General features: G+C 43.2%; 4 protein-coding genes across 7 annotated transcripts in view, besides 1 other annotated feature; 2 read left to right on the plus strand and 2 right to left on the minus strand.

Moving 5' to 3' along the window:
• Window positions 1–6889, plus strand: part of CG33158 (uncharacterized protein) — a 76964-nt gene extending 70075 nt beyond the window's left edge. Inside the window, exons 5-6 of the mRNA NM_176337.2 lie at window positions 1839–2047; window positions 6773–6889. Coding sequence (NP_788515.1) covers window positions 1839–2027 — 189 coding nt within the window. The 3' untranslated portion in view covers window positions 2028–2047; window positions 6773–6889. The remainder of the gene's footprint in view (window positions 1–1838; window positions 2048–6772) is intronic.
• Window positions 2167–6565, minus strand: CG42514 (uncharacterized protein). Of its 3 annotated transcripts, none has more exons than NM_168669.2 (6): window positions 6468–6565; window positions 5629–5865; window positions 3475–4269; window positions 2991–3329; window positions 2500–2828; window positions 2167–2432 (listed from the first exon to the last, which is right to left on the minus strand). In NM_168669.2, exons 2-6 carry the CDS (start codon window positions 5641–5643, stop codon window positions 2309–2311), a joined length of 1602 nt encoding a protein of 533 aa, NP_730172.1. In that variant the 5' UTR covers window positions 5644–5865; window positions 6468–6565; the 3' UTR covers window positions 2167–2308. The 3 variants fall into 3 exon arrangements, with proteins under 3 accessions (NP_730172.1, NP_730171.1, NP_648899.2); NM_168668.2 differs by having other exon boundaries at window positions 6382–6565; NM_140642.3 differs by lacking the exons at window positions 5629–5865; window positions 6468–6565 and adding an exon at window positions 5240–5597.
• Window positions 2167–24181, minus strand: part of CG43373 (uncharacterized protein) — a 51533-nt gene continuing 29518 nt past the window's right edge. The window contains exons 14-31 of one of the 2 annotated variants that reach the window (NM_168670.4): window positions 23663–23809; window positions 23294–23452; window positions 21360–21504; window positions 21201–21295; window positions 20980–21139; window positions 20666–20763; window positions 20347–20437; window positions 20158–20271; window positions 18794–18943; window positions 18234–18394; window positions 17663–18174; window positions 16706–16815; window positions 15390–15559; window positions 15089–15270; window positions 14651–14775; window positions 2991–3329; window positions 2500–2828; window positions 2167–2432 (exon numbers count right to left, since the gene is read on the minus strand). In NM_168670.4, the coding sequence (NP_730173.3) occupies window positions 18057–18174; window positions 18234–18394; window positions 18794–18943; window positions 20158–20271; window positions 20347–20437; window positions 20666–20763; window positions 20980–21139; window positions 21201–21295; window positions 21360–21504; window positions 23294–23452; window positions 23663–23809 (1438 nt within the window). In that variant the 3' untranslated portion in view covers window positions 2167–2432; window positions 2500–2828; window positions 2991–3329; ... (3 more) ...; window positions 16706–16815; window positions 17663–18056. Of the gene's footprint in view, window positions 2433–2499; window positions 2829–2990; window positions 3330–12362; window positions 13859–14650; window positions 14776–15088; window positions 15271–15389; window positions 15560–16705; window positions 16816–17662; window positions 18175–18233; window positions 18395–18793; window positions 18944–20157; window positions 20272–20346; window positions 20438–20665; window positions 20764–20979; window positions 21140–21200; window positions 21296–21359; window positions 21505–23293; window positions 23453–23662; window positions 23810–24181 lie in introns of those variants that run through there. The other variant, NM_001104152.4, reaches the window with a different exon arrangement.
• Window positions 4378–4818: a mobile genetic element.
• Window positions 7980–10789, plus strand: st (scarlet). The gene is made up of 7 exons (NM_079384.5): window positions 7980–8396; window positions 8575–8624; window positions 8733–8869; window positions 9055–10020; window positions 10098–10339; window positions 10399–10499; window positions 10557–10789. Exons 1-7 carry the CDS (start codon window positions 8068–8070, stop codon window positions 10730–10732), a joined length of 2001 nt encoding a protein of 666 aa, NP_524108.1. The 5' UTR covers window positions 7980–8067; the 3' UTR covers window positions 10733–10789.

A 24181-nucleotide genomic window follows, 5' to 3' on the forward strand; every position in this document is an offset into this window, starting at 1 on the left:
GTGTGTTGATGTCACGTCGTTTGGTTTTGGCTTTGGTTTTTTTGGATTTTTGTTTTGGTTTTCGCGGTTGCTGCAATATTTTTCATAATATTTCAAACTCAAGATGGAAGTATGCTCGCTACGAAGGTGGAGATCAGAAGTGGGTGATTAGGGGGGATTTGCAGCAATCTGCAGCGTGGTGTTGCATTAGTGGGGATAACCACCTTCCCCAAATGGTTTACTGGCGAAAAGTAAAAATTAAAAATTCTTACAGATTTCCCATTCTACGGTTATTGTTAAATATGTGCAACAAAAGGATAATTTCAGTTCAACATCTAACTAAATTATTGGTACAAGCCAATAGTTTGATAAAAATACGTCATAATTTTATTCACATTTCTAATGTTAGTCAATAACTGCGAATCCCTTATAAGACTGCCCTGATTTGGAGCAGTGCACTCCTCTGCCTGCTGCTGGCTGGCTGCTCATTTGTCTGGCCCGGCTCAGACGCAAGTTCTGCGCACTTCTGGAGCACTTCAGCTGCCACAGGGTCTCCTCCGAATGCTGCCCGAGATTTTGGAGTGGGAATGTTGGGAATGGGAATGGGAATGGGAATGAGGATGAGGATGGGCTTGAGTTTGGGCATGGGTAGGGATGGTGATGGTGATGGGGAGCGATGGAAAGATTGGAGGCTGCTGCGCATGCGCAGAGCCATTTGCAAAGGATGGCAGGCAGTCTCGCTTTTGCGTTGCTGTTTTGTTGTGACAGGGATTGCAAACTGCGAACTGGGATTGCCTTACCTTGTCGAGGACTACTGCTTGGCTCCCTATAGTGGCCCCATTGTTCCGCTCGCTGCGATCCCTTGCCCACTTGGCGTTGTTGGCTGTTGTTAAACAAGCGAAACTTTGTGCCCGATAATGATCTACATGGGATTGCGAAGATGTTCGAGGGCCCGCAGTTTAGCGTAGTGCGAACAGATGGCCCAGAACACGCACTGTGAGAAAAGCATTAGCAAATTGGCTCTAAAGATATATTATTATATGGGTATAAAATAAATACAATGGTGCTAGCTAACTTATTTGCTTTTGTTGTGACCAGTGTGTTTTTCATTTACTTTGCTATTCGGCTCTATATTTTCTTGCTGTGGAAAGAAAAGTCTCTTCCTGACAAAAGACCAACCTCAAGCCGCCTCAGCATCTTAATCAGTTCTCGAGCAAGCTCAGTCATTGATGAGGGAATTCATAAAGTGTAGAACCGAAATTCTGGAGTGGGAGAGTGCTGAGTTTTTCCAGCGAACCGCTCGACACCCGCCCGCTGGGTCTCGAGTCCTTGCTGGAAGGAGGCAAAAAATAAAAAAAAAAGGAGGAAGAAAAACAAAACAATGCAGATCTCACACCAGAGATTCTCAAGTGGTTCGCCTCGCAGGAGGCAATCATCAATCAAGCGCAGGGAACGCTCTTCACGCCATTGAGGAAATGCCCCGTTCTACGGTACGCCGGTTCTGCGTATCCTGGCGAGCCTGCCTTATCACGTAACGTGCAATGCGTGTCCCTGCGTCCTTTGAAAGTCATTAAGCGTCGAGTCCTTTGTCGCAGCCTCTCGAGTCCAAACAATGAAGATGTGAAAATGCACGCTTTCCCTGCTGCTTAGACAAAGAGTCCTGCTCAAAGACCCAAAAAGACATAGATTGAAGGAATAAACCCCGAACCAGCTCATATACTCGTATCCATAAACCGAACCAACCCAAATCCAATCCAGTGCGAGGCGCAGGCGCATAGACACAGCGACGCCTCGTTCTATTGTCCCGTCTCAAGTGCCTAAATGATTTCCCGGAATTTACACCCTGCGTCTGCTTACAGGTGATTGATATCGATCCCTTCTGGCTGCCGACAACCGAGGAGGAGCTGATGCACTTCGGCGAGAAGGCGGACTCCGCCAACCGAGCCAAGGTCTACATGGACAGTGTCCGGCGAAGGAAGGGCCTCTTCGTGGACGAGCAGGTGGTGGAGCATGCGGAGAAGCAGCGCACCCTGTCCAAGAACAAGTGATTTGGCACTTGACCGCTCGGGTAAGTTGTATATTCAAAACCTTTTTTTCTATTTAAGGAGATCTTACCACAAATGCTGCACCCCTATTCTATTTCAACAAAAATCCATTGAAGTAAAATCAGCACATTTCATGATAAGTCCAAATATATAAAAGTTTAGCATTTTATTCAAAATGTGTTGATGGGAATGATTTACATTGGCAAAATATTCAATGCAATGCATTCAATATCTGCTCTGGGTTCAAGTCTTTTTATTAGGAATCGTTAAAGTTATTGCACAGGCTAGTTCTTGTGCTCCTCAATTTCCGCCTCCAGGACAGCTTCCGTTTGGGAAATAAGTCCGCTCTCCTTCTCAGGAACTTCCGGAACAGCCAGTGAATTTTTGCCCAAAACAATGTGTAAGCAACTAATAGTAATACAACCAATAAAATCATTTATAAAATAAATAAGAGTCACATTGCGACATCACTTACAGTATCATCACAAAGACAGCGATTTGGGTGGCAATGGTTAGGATGAAGACATTTCCTCCGTGATTCGTATTCTGAGTGCGCCTATAAAGTTGCGAATAGCACACACCGCTGATGAAGGGCACCGCATTATCGCAAACTGATAGCAGTGCAAATACCTTTCCGCGCTCTGATGTGGGCACTATTTTCGAGGTCATGGCCCGGATCATGGGACCCACAATTGGGCCCAAGCTGCAGACAACGGCTCCGGCGTAGAGCAAGTCCGTATTGGTGGCGAAATAGAAGAACAAGCGGGCTATCGAATGGGCCCAGGTGCCAATGAAAATGATTGTCTATGAATGAAACCATTTGAGTTGTTAAATGGATTTTTGATTGGCGTAAATGGAAATAGAAAAATTAACTTAATTTCTACTTGGTAATCTCTGAATTCCTTTTAAATTTGAATAAACAAGACTATAATCGTTGCCAAGCAATAGCTAGTAATAAGAACTCACCGTATCCCTCCATCCAAGGATCTTGTTCATCAGCGGCACAGCCAATAGCATGGCAATCACGTAGGCCGATGACTTGAATGTCTTGAAGTTGCTGTACGCACTCACATCCCAGTCAAATTTGCCCAGGGTGTACATGTAGAGATACTGCCCCTCGTCACGCTGGAAGGTGTACAGTGCCATGCTGACCAGAAGGATAATGAGAAAGCTGCGACGATGACCCTTTCGCGGCTTCACCAACACCGCCAACGAGTCCTTCACATGCTGCTTATCAAAGAAGTCGCCCCAAAAGCCACAGCATCCGAGTTCCCTCAACGATCGCTGTCTCGGCGTCGTTTGCCACTGAAAGTTGAAGTTGCGTAATTAAGGATGTGCATAGGTACAGGACTATGAAGTTATATGGATATATGATGATATGTTATGGAAGACGCATATTATTCGATGTTCTTTTGAACGTTTCGATTTCTAAGATGAATCCAAAACTTACCTTCAGGGCGCACAGGGTGTAGATGATGGCGAGGGCAAGTAGTGAAGCGTTTACGGTGAACATGTCCGCATAGGACTGATTGAACACGTTGTAAAAGAGATGCGAGCCCAGGGCCACGCCCATGGGCATGGCACTGAGGTAGATCACGTCCAGAATGGTCACCCGAATGGTGCGCTGCTGCAGCGAGGAAATGTCCGAGATGTAGGCGAAGCAGGAGGCGAAAATGGCCACATCCGCACCGGTCAACGCCGATGGCAACGTCGCCGAGTAGATGATGTTTTGCACCGGCCACGTGGTCATCCTAGCGTTGACCACTATCATCGTGGAGTAGAAAAACTTTCCCACTAGTCCCATGAGCAGGGGCAACTTTCGGCCCCGCCGATCCGAGAAGGAGCCCAGAAAAAGGGCCAGAATAATGGGGAAAACGTGGGCAGAAATGTTCTCCCACTGAAGGAACCAGGCATTGGTCAACATTGCCTTCGTTCGGAACTCCTCGTTCTCCGGCTTGTTGAGATTCCTGCAGATCTCCTCCGTGAAATTTCTGTTAACCCGACAGGACTTGTAGAGGAAGAAGTTCTGCTCCACCACCGAGGTGATCATGAAGGCGAACATGTACAGGAACATTGTGGGCTCCACGGATGTGGATTTGACCACATGCCACGCCCACTGGAGAACGGTGCGGCCCGCCGCCTCGTCACGCTGTTCCCTAACGGTGCCGGACGCGCTGTTTTCATTGTCCTCACTGTTCTCACTAGACCGACTGTTTCGTCTTTGTGCGGCATTTTCGGAGTGTGCCTGCAAGTATGCAATGGATTTTGGTATTCGAACTGCGTGATTGTTTTGATGCTGGCAATGCCATAGATTTCGAAGAGAGGATCTCGTCGTCTTTTCTCTTTTTTTCTCTTTTTTTATTTCGATGATGTTTTTATTATTTGATCAACGCACTGTTACCCATGCGGCAACTTAATTTGATCTGCTTAAATTATTTTATTTTACAATGTGTCTTGGTTACTTAAGACTAACAGATTTTTAATCCTAAAAATGATAGGGAGAATTATAATAGTTGATATAACATAGTAATTATTATTTATTTGATTATTCTAATGAATTTTAAAACTAAGACTTTCTAGGTCAAAACCAGGTTAGGGAGGTCATGAGGGTGGTGTCGCTTGAGTCTTCTTTTGACTCTAGTCCGAGGGTCAGCATTGACCACAGCTGCAGTTCCTAGCTTCCTTGCTAGGCTGTTGGGGTGTACATTAAGCCTTTCCATATATTTTTGGGCGATGTTCTGGAGCTTGTCTCCTAATTTGGGCACCTTGAGGTCGCGTTCGATGTCTCTTGTTCGTCGTCTTACGCTGTGCGTTTAAAACTCGTTTTAAGCAATAGATGCTCTACAACCCTTCGGTTTAGTTTCTCAATTGGTTCACTGAACAATTGCTTGATTATATTAATGTCTTTTGCTATCGTTCAGTTGTTAGTTACTCAAATAATTTCAGGTCTGATTTCAAAAAATCGTTTAATGATGCACTCTAAATGGTAACATCCCAAATGTGCTCTTTGCTCCAACTAGAACTAAGAGAAACTGAGGTTGTTCACTGCTTATGACTTTAGTGTAATTATAGCAACAATTTAACTGAACAAGTTCATATAAATTTTCTTATAGCAACAATTTAACAGAACAAGTTCTTTTAACATTTTCTTTACAGCTTTGAATTGCATACTAAAAGAGTATTCGTAAGTCACCAACACTTCATCATATTAATACCGACCACATGCTGACACCTTTATTATTCGTAGGTGACAAACAATGATATAAACAATGATATAATTTACGAATGTTTCCTTTATTTGCGTTTTGTGAAACCAGACGGAAAACTTAAAATCAATAATGATTCATTGCACGCACAATAACTATATTCAAGGTCAGGTCTGTTATGTTCGAAGATTTCTCTACAAGTTTCGCGCGTTTTTTTGGCATCAATTGCCATACGTAATCATTCAACGAATCACAGCGGTCCAATTTGTTCAATTTTTTAATTGCATAAAAGTCGAACTATTTTATTTAGTATTTTTTTAGTGACACCTTGTGTTTTCTTGAATTTAGAGCCTACATTTAGAAGCGCCGCAAACGAAAACAAAATAAAAAGCACTTACCCCCGTGACACTCATTTTTACTTTGCGCACCCGCTCTTACGCTGTTAATGTTAAGTATGCTGGTCTGTTAGGTTTGGTGGTGAAAGCTTTTATGCTGTAGATGTTTTTTTTTTTTACCGCTTAGCTTTTGCAATTCAAAATGTCACCGCCAAACGCAGCGTATAAATAGATTACACTGCCAGTATCAATCAGCATTTTTGGTAAATTTGCATTGGATTAGACTTCTAGCCTTTTACCCTAGATATGGGGGGTAGATTAGAATATTTTTTAATTTTGTGAATTATTCAACCAAACATATTTAAATTAAAATTTGAAATTATTATCACGAGATAGGAAACTGCAGAGAGCAGTTAAATTTCCTTACTTAGGTAATAAGTTCAATTAGCAATTGCAGCTTATCAATGATTGTTTGCTTTATATATTAGGTGAATATATTTATTATTCATTCATTATTTGTTTTCCTAATTTTGCAATAGATTAGATTTATTAAACTACACTTCAGTTGTGGAATATATCACAAAATCGGTTTTTTTTTATCTCACTTCTTGATTTTATTAGTTGCGCGTGTATGATTGTATAATTTAACTAATTTCAATTAGCGTCTAGTCGGGATTTATGCAGTTTCCATAATCTATTATCAAATCAATTTTTTGTTTTTTCAATATCAGAAACGTGCAACAAAGTAAAGCACTAAAAACCATCGATAAGGGTTTATGAAGTTTAATTAAAGACTCATTCATTTGGATTTATTACACTGGGCAACGATTTGCTCCAATAATTATTTTCAGTGATTTGCCGTGCTGTTTGTGTCGTTTGTATATTGAATTTCACATTATTACGCTGCACTTATTTTCCACTGATATTGTGTTCCAAAGAACATAAATATTTAACCGCACGGATGCGACTTGATCGCCATGTAGGTCGATAGCAACTGAAAACCCAGAGGGTTGTAGATCCGTCCACTTAAACTCGCCTTATCAGCCGAAATGCTGATACAGAGCGTTTTCTATTGGCCTCCACCTGCAATCGGAGCTTCAACGACGTTTGTTTATTACTCTTTATTTATAAACGTTTTGAATGGATTTTTCCCATAAGCTGCTGACCATTTCTGATTACATACTATTTTCTCTTTTTTTTTTTGCAGTTACCAAGAAGTTTTTGATTTACCTTGGATGCCGGAAATTTTACTGAGGAATGACATATATTTTTATACATTAAACAATTATTTGATGAACAAATAAAAAATAAATGTTATTATCTTAAAAAAAAAATGTTTTCTTTGATGCGGTTATTTTACAAAGGATATACCTTATACATTATATATATACATTATTTTGGAATGCCCAAAAGTATGCAGCAATTCCTTAGAACAACTTTCTGTTCGCCTTTCAAATGGTGAGATTAAAAAGAATGATTTTTCAAACGTGCTTCAAATCATTTATATATTAGTTAAAATTTAAAAAGTAGACAAGCCCTTGACTCTTTCCACATAAAAAAAATTATTTATTCATTATTTTAGCTAATAAAAAAAAGCCTATGTAATCCAGAGCCCTTTAATATGAAGTTCAAATCTGATTGGCACACGATCTCATTAAAAATACGTAAATTTACCCAACAAAAAAATACTTCATTGAGAAAAAGCGTCTTGTGGAAATGTGAGAATTACAGTTTCTTGTATTCATCAATCATTTTCTTGGTTCGCCTTTGAGTCAAATAAAATGCGAAAACGCGTAGCAAAACAGAGAAGACAATTGCCTCCCATCTGGTTGTTGGCTTTCCCGATCCAGCGGCGGTTTTCCGAGCTGGCTGCTTGGATGACTCTGGCGCTGCATGGCTTCCCGTTGGATTGGTGTGTTGGTCTGGACTGCATTTTCCGCTGGCAATGGTAATCGGAGCCGCCACCTAAGCCCGCTGCTTCCCAAGCGGTCGGTAAACTGCAAGACGATCGAATGCCCGCTGCCAGGGCCACCCTAAAGATTGTGGACCCCGCACCTCGGATTCCAAGTTTAACATATTTGCATTGTGGGGTGATGAGCACAGTACAGTAGTCATTGGCAAATAAGCTATTGTCATGCAAGCCGCATTATCTTAATAATACGAAAGGAAGAGTGAGAGTAGGGAGTAAGTAACGAACAAAAATGTAAAATTAATTTTAAAATAATATGTTATCTATGCAACGATTAAAAGTACATTAATTGTAATTAAGAAATATTTTTTTATAACTCTTTAAAAAAAAATAAAAATAAACAAATCCCAGATTCTTTTTGTCAAATCCTCTTTATCCAATCTTTACTGTGCCCGTCCATCTTACTGTCAACTTGGCTGTGACAACTTCTCAGCAAAGTTTAGACGGTTAGTTGGTGCCCAGCTGTGGCACGCTTCGGTTCAGAAAAAAGTCTGGCTCCTCAGCCGTGAGATCCAAGATAAAAACCAGAGATAATGTCGGATTCAGATAGCAAGCGGATCGATGTGGAGGCCCCGGAGCGAGTGGAGCAGCACGAATTGCAGGTGATGCCGGTGGGCAGCACCATTGAGGTGCCCAGCTTGGACAGCACACCCAAGCTATCGAAACGGAACAGTTCGGAGAGAAGTCTACCGCTCAGGAGCTACAGCAAATGGTCGCCCACGGAGCAGGGAGCCACTCTGGTGTGGCGGGATCTCTGCGTCTATACCAATGTCGGTGGTTCCGGTCAGCGGATGAAGCGGATCATCAACAACTCAACGGGGGCCATTCAACCGGGCACTCTGATGGCTCTAATGGGCTCGAGGTAAGCTGCTGCCGAAATCGATACCACTAAGAGATCAGGTGCACTCGAGTGGAGAAGTGCTCGAGAAGTGGTTGTCCAAAAATGTGCTAACTATGTCAAGATGTCTAATTTTCGGCTCTGATAAGCAGAGATTCCGCTGGATATCGCCCCCAACTAATAAAACTTCTACCATTCACAGTGGCTCTGGGAAAACAACACTCATGTCAACGCTCGCCTTTCGACAGCCGGGTAAGTTGTGGGCACTACCAAGTACATACGACTCTAGTTCCCGATAAGATTACACTGATCCCCATACTATCTCCGTCCGCTCCATTTGCATTGGGATCTGTGCTGCAGCCGGGACCGTCGTTCAAGGCGACATTCTGATAAACGGCCGGCGCATTGGGCCCTTCATGCATCGCATCAGCGGCTACGTCTACCAGGATGACCTCTTCCTCGGATCGCTGACTGTTCTCGAGCACTTGAACTTTATGGTGAGCTACTGTATCTTAATATCTTAGCTGATAAGTTTATTGAAAGGCTAGAATAACGTTCATTCTTGTTCAAATTAACTATCAAATTGTCTTCTTAAAGTTACCTCAGCTTGTCCTACTTTAAATATATGGTCTATACACTAGTTTAGTAGGTGGTTAAAAGTATTCTGCTCTCCCTGTTTCAGGCACATCTCCGCCTGGATCGTCGGGTGTCGAAAGAGGAGCGTCGCCTCATCATTAAAGAGCTGCTGGAGCGAACCGGCCTTCTTTCGGCGGCGCAAACTCGAATTGGTAGTGGCGATGACAAGAAGGTCCTTTCGGGGGGAGAACGCAAACGATTGGCATTCGCCGTGGAGCTGCTGAACAATCCGGTGATTCTATTTTGCGATGAGCCTACCACGGGACTGGACTCATACAGTGCCCAGCAGCTGGTGGCCACGTTGTACGAGTTGGCCCAAAAGGGCACCACCATACTGTGCACCATCCATCAGCCGAGTTCGCAGCTCTTCGATAACTTTAACAACGTAATGTTGCTGGCCGATGGGCGAGTAGCCTTTACGGGATCACCTCAGCATGCGCTTAGTTTCTTTGCGAATCATGGATACTACTGCCCGGAGGCCTACAATCCGGCAGATTTCCTAATTGGTGTCCTGGCGACCGATCCTGGCTATGAGCAGGCCTCGCAGAGATCGGCTCAACACCTTTGTGATCAGTTTGCCGTCAGCTCGGCGGCCAAGCAGCGGGATATGCTGGTTAATCTGGAGATTCACATGGCCCAGTCAGGCAACTTTCCCTTCGACACGGAGGTGGAGTCCTTCAGGGGCGTGGCGTGGTACAAGCGCTTCCACGTAGTGTGGCTAAGGGCATCGCTGACGCTGCTAAGGGATCCCACGATTCAATGGTTGCGGTTCATTCAAAAGATCGCAATGGCATTTATTATCGGTGCCTGTTTTGCCGGAACCACGGAACCCTCCCAGTTGGGCGTACAGGCTGTTCAGGGAGCACTTTTCATCATGATATCGGAGAACACCTACCATCCCATGTACTCCGTGCTGAATCTCTTCCCGCAGGGATTTCCTCTGTTCATGCGGGAAACCCGATCCGGACTCTACTCCACGGGACAATATTATGCGGCCAATATACTGGCTTTGGTAAGTGTTGTAACGAACTAATTGGATTTAATTTAAAAAGGAGCATAATTTTAAAGTTTTCACATGTCTGTTAATAGCTGCCTGGCATGATAATTGAGCCCCTGATATTCGTCATAATCTGCTACTGGCTGACGGGTCTGAGATCCACCTTTTATGCCTTCGGAGTGACTGCCATGTGTGTGGTGCTGGTGATGAATGTGGCCACAGCCTGCGGTTGCTTCTTTTCCACGGCCTTTAATTCGGTGCCGCTGGCAATGGCTTACTTGGTGCCCTTGGATTATATATTCATGATCACCTCGGGAATCTTTATACAAGTGAAGTGGGTGATTAAATTGATACTTTCAATTAAGTTCGTTTCAAGAAACACTCAACTTTCAGTTCGCTACCAGTGGCGTTTTGGTGGACACAATTTCTCTCATGGATGCTGTATGCCAATGAGGCAATGACCGCTGCTCAATGGTCTGGAGTGCAGAATATAAGTAAGTTTAAGCTTTAATACCCTCTTCCAAGATTAATATTAATTGAAATTTGAACAGCCTGCTTTCAGGAGAGTGCCGACTTGCCGTGCTTTCACACGGGTCAGGATGTCCTGGACAAGTACAGCTTCAACGAGAGCAATGTCTATCGGAATTTACTGGCCATGGTGGGTCTTTATTTCGGATTCCATTTACTGGGATATTATTGCCTTTGGCGAAGGGCGCGGAAGCTGTAAATATACTTACTACGGAGCTATGAACTCATCAAATAAACAACAATGCCTAGAATTTTCAAATTAATAGCGCCATTTTTCAACACACTTTGTTTTTTATTTCCTTTGTTTTTAGAGCACAATGAAACACATTTAGTTAGACTGGGCTTAGTTTTGTCCTTACCAACTTGAAACTGAACATCAAAGCTAATCAACAACGAGTTCAATACACGCATACACTTATGATTATATACATAACATATAGGATACTTTATACTCAGTTAAATTATAGTTCGTAAGTAGCTAGGCGTAGTCAAAGTGGCCGAGAGGCATTCGTAAAATTTGCAAGTTAAAACTAAGTAACAAAAGGTTATAAAATAATTTATGCATATTTTCATTTTCTTCATAGAAATCACAGCGAGAATTTTGTTTGTTTTTCTTTGGTTTTCGTTTGGTTTACGCATTGTTTATGTTTGCATTTTTTTTTTAATATATATTTATTTATACTTAGTGTTGATGCTTTCAGCAACATTGAGACATACAGACATCGAAACACATTTAACATTACATTTAAACAATGCTATTTCAAGACATAACGTATTAGATACTCTCTTCATCTCAACTTATACTCTAGTAAATATCGTTTGTGCAACAATTCAAAAAGTTTCCATGTTGCTCTTCAATTGACAGATTTTTGGTTTTAGTTGTTAAGAAAACATCAGCTATGAACAGAGTCAAAAACCGATGTCATATTTCTTATCCATATGGTATGTAATGTATGCTGTCCCTTAGTTTGGTGTAAAAATATTTTGCTGGGGAATGCAATCGAGTCATAAAACATTCAATTTGAGACGGAAAAATATTTCCTTTTCATAAAATTAGAACTGCATGTTATGGGATTTCATTAATGAAAAATACATTGAAGAATTGACCAGAAATCATAGATTATATATTATATATTTATATGTTCATATACGAAGTACAACGCCATTTATTGTATTATCCAACATCAAGTAATAACTAATTATTCGTTTGACAATGAACATTAAATTCGATTTCTTTTGCCCGCGTATTCCCTTTGAACTTACACTCTACTGCAAACACACATAGGAACCTTACACACCTACATACCTATACTCCTTTGCAAGGACTCTGCCCCAAACTTACAACCTATCGAATGCCTAGCAGTTCTAACAATGCTCTTTGGTACCCAGTTGGAGTGCAACACTTTGCTTTTCGTACATTAGTTTTATATGTTGTGATATGGAATTCACGTTTGTTGGTGCCCTGAAACGCTAACTGAGGAACATGTAAAGCTACAATAAATGCGAGATCATACGGGGGGGTTATGGGGGAGAAGCTGTGAGTACAGTCGAACTTCCCTAGCGAGAACCACAAAAGCGCTATTGCACATCAATGGGTATTTAATATTTTTAAAAAAAGGCTTTCTCAATATGCTGATATGACATTTAGGTATTAACATTTTGTATTTAATTTTAGTTTTACGGGTTATTTAACTATTATTTTCTTATATTTTAAAGAAAGTTTTATATCGGTTTTCTATACGCAATTTTCATTGGAACCTTCCATTGGAAGAACAGACAGAATTATTTTTAAATATAGTTATATATGCAATAAAATGTTTTTGTATTATATTTAATTCAATTCATTCAAATTAGACAGCATTTATACGGTTTTCTTATTATCGTTTTGATATTTCAGCAGCTTTGTTAATATGCAAAGTGTCCTGCTAAAGAAGTTCGACTCCAAGCCAAATCAATCTGAACCCAAACCGTTAACTTCACCTTGACCACTATCCTTATCCTTACCGATAGTCCTACCTCTAAGGCTCAGCGAAGTGCCTTCGGATTTGTACATATTTACACGGCTGCCTGTGCATCCCTTTGTCGCTTACGTGCTCACATCCTGCAGGAGTCCTGTCCTCGGACTACTCGCTCCTCCGCCACCCGTGGCCAGTGCGGAAACCGATCCGTTCGTGCTGCTGATGAGCACCATGCTCCGGCTGTTGGGCAGCACAAACACCTCGGTGGTCAGCTGGCCAATGGGACTCATCGATTGCGAGGTCTTGATGGGACTGCGGTTGGGTTCCAGTGAGGCTGTGCGTGGCTGCCAGTCCTGCGATGAGTTCTCCGTGGAGGATTGGCCGGGCACGGAGCCACCGCTCTCCAGCGTTCCGGGTGCCGTCTGCGTGGAGCTCTGGCTCTCGTTGGACAGCAGTCGCGTGGTCGTCGAGGTGGTGAAACTAGCCGCAATGGTGGTCACCGAGCGGCGTTTCTTCTGCTGCGAGGAGGAGTTCGATGATCCCGAGGAGGATGTGAAGGGCGCTGCTGTGGTGGTCACCGTCTCCGTCACATTGAAACTCACAATTGTGTCTCGTTTTCTCAATGTGGTGGTGGTTGAGCTGCTCGTTTCACCGCGCAGATTCTGTTGCTGCTTGTTGCTCAGGTCGGAAAGACTGATGTTGTTCTTCAGCAGAATCTCCAAATTCTCAATGGAGTCCTTCAATCCGATCTTCTCATCCCGGGCTATCTCATCCTTTAGATCCGCCACCAGTGTCCTTGGCGGAGCAGTGGGCGTGGCCAAGGACTTACTTGCGCCTCCACACTCCGAACAGCTGTCGGTGGCGTTGGGATTCGCATTCGATAGTGGATTACCACCTCGCAGAATGGCGGGCAGAGCGCCTATGGTGACCACACTGGAACTGTTCGAAATGCTGGGCGTTATGCCCGTGGAGCTACTCACCGTTGTGCCGAAGGATGAGGATATGTTATGCTGCCGGCAGAGCGACTTCCTCCGCTGCGCCGTCAAGTTCTGCATATTGGAGTTCATATCAATGTCGGGCGAGGGCAGCAAATCGTCCTCCTGCTCCGTGGAACCCTGCTCCTTGACCTGCTCCCGCTGTTTCTCCGTCGCTGTTCCGCTGTCCAACTTCTCCGGCTCCTTGGCCAAGGTCAAGGTCTTTGGCGGCTCCACCTCGGTCTTGGCCAACTCCAATTCTTTGGCATCTATGGGCCTCCTGCCCTTGAGAAAGTAGGTGATCATGGAGCCCTTGCCCTTCACATCCACGCTGCCGCGACAGGTGAGCTCGAAGCCACGCCCCTCGAGTATCTGCTGCATCTCCTGTGTCACCTGGCCAGGTGTGAAAAGAAGGAGGCGGAAAGAGAGAACAAGCGATAACATAAATTCCGTCTGACAAGTTCAACGGCTCGGCTTTTATTTATTCACCCGCTCACCCGTGGCCACGTAATTCATGATAACACCCAGGACTCCCATGCTCCACTACTACACAGCCACGCCTGCTCCATACTCCTTCAGTTCGAAACCTAATCCCCCCGAGCGTCGCTCTCTTAATAATTTACTTTCCTTGCAAATTTGGGCCTCCACTGCTTCGTTTTATTGACAGCATCGAAGCACGGCAGATAAAATCAAGTGCGAATTTTTATTTCAAGCTGAACTCACGCATATCAATATCACATTAGGGTGGACCATGATCAATAAGTAACTAAGTGCCAAAATATTGTTAGGTTATTTGATATAAAAAAATGTATTAATTTAAGTCATAGTAATTCAACTGATGATTCAATTTCAATTGTAAATGTTAAAAAAAATTCAAAATCTAAATTCACCCTTATTCCAAAATATCTTTATTTTTGGTTGTCTCTCTATAGCTGTGCCCTTTTTTGTCATCTGTCTGCGTCGGAAAAGTTTTCGGTGACACTAAAACTTTTCCACTGAAGTGGTCAGCCCAGGTGGCCATTGATTAGGTGGGCGTGGCAACGCCCTTAAGCCCAAACCCAACAAGTTTCGCGACAAGCATTTCGCCAGCTTTTGCCAAAAACGAGAACTTTGGATAGCAAAAAATGGAGCAGCTTCTATCCAGCTGAGTGCCCGCGATTAGGCGATGATTGCATTAAGACTCACCTGGATGTGATCCACCAAGCCTGTGGAGTCCATTCGCGAAGCCACATTGACGGCGTTACCCCAAATGTCATATTGGGGCTTGCAGGCGCCAATAACGCCAGCCACCACAGGACCAATATTTATCCCTGCAAACACACACGTAAGAAAGACAAGAAATACTTAGAAAAATTATTTAAAATGTTACAAAAAAACTTTAAAATTACAAAACTCTGCCTTAGGAAATCGAAAATAATATAAATGTTGAATTGGGCATAGAATTATGGTTTCAAATAGTTCGTTTCCCCCCTATATTATTATTATTATATTCTTATTTCTTAATATTTTGAATTTAATAAACGAAATAATATTGGGACACAAAAACAGAAAGCTGCTAATAAATTAATATGGTGATGTCTTTTATCTGTAACTTAAAAACCTTTTCAAGCTCAATGTTCTCACCTATTCGCATGCGAAAGTTGTTGAAGGAGTGCATATTGACCTCCTCGATCTTGTCGAACAGCTGGAGGGCGTAGTCGGCCATGGCGGTCACGTGACTGAAGTTCACCCGGTCGCAGGTGTTCGCCGTTAGTCCGGATGCCGCCATGTAAGTGGCGCCCGTGCTCTTGATTTTCTCGATGCATCTGCCGGTGGAGAGAGGAGTAGACAATGGTGGCCGGAAATGGACCAGCACGCAAAGTGGTTAATACCGTTTAGGCCAGAATGAGGAAGGGGAAACGCTGGCGCTAGATGGGCGACTTACCGGAAGCGCTCCTCGCTGAGCAGCTCGTCGAAGTCGGCGATAATCTCGTTGAGCAGACGCAGGCACTCCACGCCCTCGTTGTTGCCCTCCAGTTCCACGTAGAACTCGGAGAAGTTAGGTATGCTGGCGAACAGAATGCACACCGAGTCGCATTGCTCGTGGTACAGGTCCTGCAACAAAGTCAATCGCAAATTCAATTACAATCTTGGTGGAACTGGCACCTGTTTATGGCTGTGCACTAAACGGCAGATGTTTGGAAAAATCAATGCAAAGTCTACGCTGCTTGAAACCGTACATTTCAAGAATTTATAGGTCTTTGCAAAAGAAAATGAATGTTTTGTATGTATATCTACCCATAACTATAAAAGTTTAAAACTTTCATTTTCAAATGTGGGTTTTCATTATTATCTTACTGGTTTAATATATGCATATAGGTAATGTTTCACAAGGATATAAAAATGTCACAAAATTCATGATGCATTAAGATTTATTATGAAGAGTATTTTTTTTTTTTTTTAAATATGTGCTTAAATCTTAGTTTACCAGCGGCATTTTCTCACTGTGCTCGTGCTTGCCAGGCTCAAGTTGAGCTCATTGGCTTTTGTCCCGCTGCCAAAGTGGGTGCTCGTTGGCCATCAAATGCGGCTGCTAAGCTTGTTGAATTTGCATTTAATGCGGGCGGCTGCCACGCCCACTCGCCTCCGCAAGTGTACAAGGAAATCAAACACCAGGCAACCACCCACCCACCGATTTTCCACCTTGGGGCAAGTGCAGTGAGATGTTTTCCGGCCACATACACGTGGTCACATCACAATTTGCTTCCCAAAATCTAGAACCTTTTGCCACCACCCAACTCCAAGCGCTGCTCCTTCTGCATGTGAACATTTGGAGCAGATTTCACAGCCACAAAGTTTTTTAATATGCCGAACAGTTTGCCGGGATGGCTCATGAATATATGGCCACTACCCATGTACATATATGGCTAAAATCGGTGCGTACAGTGGTGCCCAGCTAAGTGACTATTCAGATTGATTTCTTATATTGATTTCCTATATATTGCAATAACAAACTAAGATCTACGAAACGTTATATTTAAAATTAATTGTCCGCCTGGCTTTTTTTGTTTTCCATTTTTAAGCTATAGCTTGTAAATCCTTGTAAAGCAAGGATTTGTAATTTGTATTTTTTTTGTATTTTTCAGATATGCATTGTATTTTTTTCCTGTCATAACCACCCAATTTAGAGATAATATTTAGTGTCATTTACTTAGCCATGTCTGTATTTAGTGGTATTTGCTGGCATATTTATATACTTACGTCGAGGTGCTTTTCGCGGCTCAGAAAATGCTCGGCAACGTGAACAGGCAGAATGTTTTCGAGCAGTTTACGGTTATAAGCCTGCAGGTGCTCCATATCCTCCTTTTCCTCTGTGAAGAGGAAGAACAGCGGCGGAAACCCAGAAAAAGGAGGGCAGAAAAAAAAACATAAGCGTGAAATTGAAATATCAGTTTATCAGTTTACCGAAGCGGAAAGTAAAAGCGCCAGAACAGAAAGCACAGGACTCAAAAAACATTTCCATTGCCCGAAAAAAGGGAAAAGCCGGGAAAGGGAAAATGTTTTTCAATGCTCGCCTGTGTGGGTGAAAGTGCAATTGTGCACTAATACTAATGAAGTGGCTTATGCGCTGAAAGTTTTCCCAATCCCTCAGTCGCATTTCCTCAGAGGAATCATTTCAAATCACTGACAGTGTGTCAAAGCGGGAAAAGCGACGTCATGAATGAAGGAAAATGGCTACCAACTTTCCAACTACCGAATTTTAATCAGCAACATAATTTGATGGGTTTCTATTTGCGCTAACACAAAATTAGCCCAATTCGTTTGTTAATTTCGGTTAGCTGATTGTACTATGCGTATACTTAATATTTAACTTGGAAGTTGAAATTTACACAGGCGTATGTAATATGAAACTATAGAAATTGTGATATTTAAGCAAAGAATTTATAGTAGCTTAGAAATAATAAAAAAATTTAATAAAAAAATCTTATAAAATAACCATTAATGAAGCAAACAAAAATTGAGTTTATGAAATATGCGAACTTCATAGATAGGCAACTAAAAACGAACTCAAAAACTATTTACTTGAACGTTCTCTTTGACAGCTTCAACTTTGTAAACTGCATTTTCAAGTTGGGCACATAGAGACATTAGAACCCTTTTGTCGGCTTAATTTTCTCTGCGCACTTTCCACTCTGGGAATAATTAAACTTGTCTCACCCGTGGCTTGCAGCTTCCAGATGAAGTCCAGTCGGTAAGTGGCCTCCGTCTGGTGGCTGTGGAAAATCAGGGCCAGCATAAATGCAAAAAGGAAGATGGAATCAATTATGTAGCGCAGCAGGGCCTCCTCGTTCCTGTAAATCCGATGGATGGCACAGTGCGGCGAGAAAAGGTGCAATTGTCCCGAAGTGGCGACAATGACCAAGTTATTCCGGTCCATTAAAGGGTAATACGGCGGCAAGGACGAGAACAAGAAGCAGAACGGTTACTGCGGCACTTGATAAATGAATCCAGCTGGATGCGGGGATTCGGATTCGGATTCAGAGTTGGTGCTAAATACAATTTTAATGCAGTTTGCGGCTGCCGTAAATGCAATTCAGCTGGTGCCCTCGTCTCAGCCAAGTTCTGCAGCCCCCCTTCGACTCCCTTGGACCCCCTTCGACCAACTGAACCCAACTGAAATTGCATTACGCCATAATTCGTTTTCATTCAGAGATAGCGCAGCTGCCTCGCTGAATGCGGAATGTTGGATGTTGGATGTTGAATGTAGGATGCTGGATGTTCTACTTACGCCAGCTCTTGGCTCATTTCCCTGCTGCGCGAGTACAAGTTGGAGGAGCATGCCATGTAGCTGCCGGAGGCCAGGAGGAGCAGCAGCAGCTTGAGCAGGATCCGCAGGACCTGGTAGGTGGCACAGCTCATCATCGAGAGCAGCGTGAGCAGCAGGAAGGTCTGTGGGCGACGAGCAAGCGAATCAAGCAATTATATATTCATGAACCACCCACACAGCAAATAAACACGGAACAATTGCTGTTTACTCCTGCCACGAGTGCCACACATGTACATGTGTGTGCTCTACAAATGTTGACGTCAAGACTCGAACTTAGGGATAAATGTACTTTTTCTCAAGGCGCATGGAACTTCATTCTTTACACTTAATGGCTGAAGTTAGTAGCACGCAAAACAAATAAACGTTTAAAGCAAAAGTCATATTATATATATAAAAACTTATATAGAAATATGACTTGTATGTGATTTTTCGATTTTCGACAGCTCTCATATTTGATAATTTTTAGTCTAATGGAAATATTTCCTGTGCCCATAATCCTTGCTCAGTACACACTCACTCACATTGTAGGCCAGATAGAAATCACAATCGGGTTCCTCGGCGTCATACATCTTCGTGTTGAGCTCCGTGTCATTTAGGCTGATGCTACCGTTCACATCCAGCCAGAAGCGCCTTCTCTGGAGCAGCTCCATTTGGCGGCCCGATTCCTGAAACTAGGGAGAGCATGGCTAATTAGCTGTCCGGCCATGAATTTCGCATTAGGCAAGCTTAACGATCTGCGGGCAGATTTTAACGAGCATCCAACAGGTCCTGTCCTGGCCCCGTAGTCCTGTGCCAGCGAGATTGGCCATTAGGCCGGCCCAAAATGAATACGAATGCGCCTCTTAAAGTGCCATTAAACGTGGCCCGAAACAAACGGAAAAGTGACAACGAAATGTCAAAGAACTTGTGGCCCGAGACTTGCTGCAGACAAAAGCCATGGGGGCAGGTAACAAGTTGCCCATAAAGCCACCTCCCACTACATCATCATATGAGCCAGGATCCCGGTATCCTGGGGCCAGGACTCGTTCGTTGCCCCTCGATGCCTTGACGAACTTTAATGGAAAAACTTTTGTTTTGACGCGCCCCAAACGAAACAGGAACGCAACAAGCCCCGATTTTGTTTGGACTACAAAACGTAAATTATTTGTATTCCTTTCAAGAGGTTGCCCTCTGCAAAACAAGCCCGCAATTTACTCGGGAATTTCTAGTCCAAAACTTTTTCTCTAAGCTCACACAAATGCACAGCAAATGATGGGCGAAAATAAGAACTTGATTTGGCCCGAAAACAAAGGCAAAATGGCATTCAGGTTAAGTTTCAGATTCATTTTTCATTCCTCGCAACGGAAATCACCTGCAAAGCTCGACTGTAAAATCAACTTGCGCGTTTGTTGCGCATACGCAGTGTATGCCGCATTAAAGTCAAAGAAATATCATGTGCACGGCAGCGGAACTAACTTTTCTGACATAAATAAAAAGCCAACATTTATTTGACAACAATTTCAGCATTTGATTACGCATATGGAAAATAAATACAACATTGTCAAATAAATAAATGGTTTTGAATAAGCGTATATTGATTACTAACACGTTTTGGTTATTTATTTATCTCGTTAATAAAATTCAATTCATTCGTTTGAGTAATAAAATGCAAATTATGGATGGTTAAAAGCTGCAATAATGTACTTTAAGAGTCCCGAATATCACGATGAAAAAATAGCGGCACTAAATGCAACAAACTACTCAATTTTTCACAGAGTAGCTCTCAATGAAATCAAAATGTTACAACATTCCGACATGTCTGTTTTAAACTTCACTCAAATATTTATAGCATATTATGGGGCCGGGCAATTAATGCATACGGCAATTATAATATATGCACACTCACCATGGCCAGCAGGGTGGTAAGGACAATCAGGGCGACACTCGCAAAGGCGAACAACTGGGATATCCTGCGATTGCTATGAATGCGCAATGAGAAGCGTTTGATGTCCGATGGCAGCTAAAAAGTTTGGCATTCCGCCGAATGAAAAATGCAGAACGTCAACATCTCCCCGCACTTTTTGTGTGCTCTCACCTGAAAGTTGATTTTGTGACATGCCACCAGAAATACCAGGAAGCCGAGCAGCAACAGAGCGCCAGTGGACAAGGCCAGAGTCAGCAGGGAGCTGGAATGGAGGAGAAGGAGGAGGGGCTTGCCAATTTAAATGGCCAACAACTTTTTCGGCAACATGTATACGCAGTGGTGGATGCAAAACAGCTCGGGGCTCGCCTCGCTTGGACGCCCCGAAAACATCATCTGAAATGGTGGTTTCCAGCTCATCCACTTCCTCTCCCAGTCCCAGTCGCAGTCGCAGTCCCAATCCCAGTGCCAGTTTCAATCGCCATCAACTCACCTCTGGAAGACCACCAGCCGCATTATGCTGGTGCCGAGCAAAACCAACAGACTGCAGTAGAAGTAAACACACAACATGCGATCTGGTTCGCTGGCGTACTGAAAAACAGAGTGGTAAAAGCACGGCTTAGATATGCATTATGCAGCTATATTTGTTTACTGTGTAGCGGAACAATAGTGGTGCAAAAATGGGTATTTGCTTCTTGTTTCTCATTTAAGCGACGAATAACATAAGCCAGGGCACGCAAATAACGTTGTTATTGTTTATGCTGAGCATTTAAAGGTTATTTAAGAGTGTATTAATTGGAAAGGTACCTTCCTCTCCAGAACGTTATCCTTGAAGCAGAGCAGCAAGGACTGGCAGTGCTCGGCCCTCAAATGATCGATGCTTCGGGCATCGATGGCCCGCATCAGATACTCATTCACCTCATCCTCGGGATCCTTGGCACTCTCCGAACTGTCGCCGAAGCCAAATCTGCAGTTAAATACAATTAGATTACTTACTTCAATTTAATAAGGTATTTAATAAAACATACTTTGAAGTGTGCTTTTGGGCCGTACCATGACCCATCATACGCAGCTCTTTGGAGATATTGCCATTGACTTGCAATCGATTTCTGGACTTTTTGTGCTGAAAATAGGAGTGCACTCTTGTATTCAAGATATCTGATTACTGCTAAGTACCATTAACTTACTGGCCTATATATATCGCCTGGCACAATTAGATACGTTTCTATCTGATGATCCTTGAGATACGAGTTGCGCTCGTTGCCTTTGCCGACCTCCACTTCATAATCGCCATCCAGACACTTCAGGGTCTCCTTCGTAATGTGAACGCGTCTGGAAAGGTCGAAGGAAAGCAACAAGAGGACACATTGTAATGATAATCTCTATCAGTTTAGGGGGTTCATCCATTTTATTTTCCCTCTTGTGGTTGGTCAGTTAACCGCAGGAAGCACAAACAATATATGGCACATGTATGGCACCATTTCCACAACCACATTCCAAGCAACAATTGTCTATCCGAGTTTACCAAATAGTTTTTTAATGCTCTTCTGGGCGGCGGACGAGGAGAATCCGGCAACAGATGCCCCTGGCTTCTTGAGATCCTTTGGCTGCCGTGGAACTACTGCCCCGTTGTTGATTCTATTGATAATTACACGACGCTTTGTTATGGATTGCTGTAGTCCACATTCCCCGGGGCATTCCTTCACTTCCTTCTGCTGCTAACGAACTTTTTACATGCCACGCCGTCTCAACTCAACTCTCGGCTAAAATTGCAGCTTATCGGGCAGCCCACGGAGACGTAGGCGATGGCTTACACTTCCACTTTGGCCAACACCCACTGCAGCTATTTGCTTTTAATTTCACCCGGGACAGGGCTAACAAACGAGCTGCCGTCGCCCGGCTGACCCAAATAAACTCAACAGTAACTTAAACTTCCACCCAAAGTCGCAGCGTGAATATTCACAAAAAAAAATCAACACAGAAGGCAAGTGTGCAAGGAATGAGCTCGAAACTGTGGAAGTACTAAACAAGTACTTCGATCCTTTGCTATCTATTATAGTATTTTGGCACATTTCAACTGGCTTTAGAACAAGTTAAAAGGTTGCAAAGTATCCAGAATTATGTTGAAGGTTACCTCCTAACTTAGCTCACAGAATAATGCATACCTCTCATATTCTGTATATGTTTTCAATGGTTTATTGTTAGAATTTACCAAAATATCAGACAAGTAATTGTTAACATTACATTAGTTAGGTCTAGTGATCTTCAATACAGTTTGATATTTTCCAATCTGATCCTGTATGATTTGGAGCATCCTTATATACCTTTGTCAGCACGAACTTTTGATGCCGGGGTATTCGAGCAGAAACAAATTGCTCAAGTGTTGAAGTGAGTGCAGCTGAATCAACAGCAACAAAATATTGTTGTGGGGCACTTATCAGTGGTGGGGCGGAGTGGGTGGTGTGGGTGGTGTGGGTATGGCCCTTACTTGGTGGGCCATAATCGATTGGGCGGGCCATCTGGGTGAGAGGGTGTGTGGGTGCCGGGTCCTGCAAGCACTCGTAAGTTACCAATAACTTGACGCCCTCAGTTAACCACAAGTCGCATGCAAAATACTGTGTGTGTGTATGTGTGTGTGTGTGTAGGGCAATTACAACGATTAAGACCACAATGGAGAGGCGCACCCTCGAGTCGAAGGACTCGGGAGGACGAAGGACAACCGCAGAGCGGCGACACTTTTGAACTTTCGAGTGTCTTTATGGGAGGTGCTTCACACAATACAACTTCTGGTCGGCCACAACAAGTTGGCTTTAATTGTGCGCGCCACTGCTTTTATTGGCCAGAGTTTTCGGGAATGTAGGAGATATTCACACACACACTCACTAGTCATTATTCACAGCTGTCGCAGGAAGTGACTCCAACTGGGCGAAACGGGCTTTTCAATGGATTCAATTGGATTTGCCGGCAGAATGAAATTGAATTTGCCGTGGGAAATGGCAGCAAAATGAATTGAATTGACCACAAAAACGACCAAGACAATGGATACTTCTGAAGTGTCAACATATGACGTCCAAAGACGCCAGATCGATTAATCTCAGCTAGATGATTAAATAGCACTCACCCGGGAATTCCGCCACTCTCCATGTGATTGGCCAGCGTGACGTCATTGGACCAAACGTCGAACTGCCATTTGACCAGGCCCAAAACGCCGCAGTGCACACGGCCCGTATGGATGCCCACTCGCATGTTCACGTTCACGGCCATCACTTCGCGAACCAGTCTGCAAAAAAACCAATTTGCATTGTTTTATTTTGTATATAAGCACCGATTTTACATAGGTCTACAAAGTATGGCAAAGTGAGAATGTCTAAAAGAAGCAAAGGAATGCGAGGAAAGGAACTCCTTTCTCGATTTTCCCGCGGTGCAGCCACAACAAAGCCACAAAACAGCAGTTTCCTTTGTGTTTCTGTTTGCTGACACGAATACTCACGCGATGGCGTCAATCATATCGAGTCCCATTTCGACGGCACAATGGGCGTGATCCGGACGGGGTTCCGGGAGTCCGGAGACGCAGTAGTAGCAATCGCCCAGCAGCTTAATGCGCAGACAATGATGCTCCGCAGCCAATCGATCAAAGCTGCAATGGTAGTGGTAGTGGAAAATGGAAACGGAGAAGTTGGAAAATGGACAGGAAAATCGCCACAAGAGCTGTAAGTCTATACACAATAAGCAATGGCCATCACCTCATCTCAGCTTTTTCTGACACAAAAGAAATGAAAAAAGAATATCCTCATCCACTGAATAGCCAAGCTTTTGTTTCAGGGTATCATAAACTTTAAATTAATTAAAGGCTAAATAATTTGATTAAATTTCCTCCGAAGGCTCACTACAAATTTACTTTTGCCACCATGGTCATTAAAGAGTCTCCTGTAAACTAATATTATTAAGAGGTCAACGAGAATAACCGAATAATATATATATCCCATCTTCATACCCCTTTCCTAACTTC

This window comes from Drosophila melanogaster, chromosome 3L (assembly GCF_000001215.4).
Source record: "Drosophila melanogaster chromosome 3L".
Classification (NCBI taxonomy): domain Eukaryota; kingdom Metazoa; phylum Arthropoda; class Insecta; order Diptera; family Drosophilidae; genus Drosophila; species Drosophila melanogaster.

Excerpts from the sequence above, each read along its gene's own strand:
- CG42514 (NM_168669.2), bottom strand. Across the intron at positions 2,829-2,990 it reads TCCTTGGATGGAGGGATACG|ACAATCATTTTCATTGGCAC; the intron begins GTGAGTTCTTAT and ends TTTCATTCATAG. Across the intron at positions 2,433-2,499 it reads GCTGTCTTTGTGATGATACT|TTGCTTACACATTGTTTTGG; the intron begins GTAAGTGATGTC and ends TATTACTATTAG.
- st (NM_079384.5), top strand. The coding sequence starts at position 8,068 with ATGTCGGATTCAGATAGCAAGCGGATCGATGTGGAGGCCCCGGAGCGA. Across the intron at positions 8,625-8,732 it reads GCTCGCCTTTCGACAGCCGG|CCGGGACCGTCGTTCAAGGC; the intron begins GTAAGTTGTGGG and ends TCTGTGCTGCAG. Across the intron at positions 10,500-10,556 it reads GTCTGGAGTGCAGAATATAA|CCTGCTTTCAGGAGAGTGCC; the intron begins GTAAGTTTAAGC and ends AAATTTGAACAG.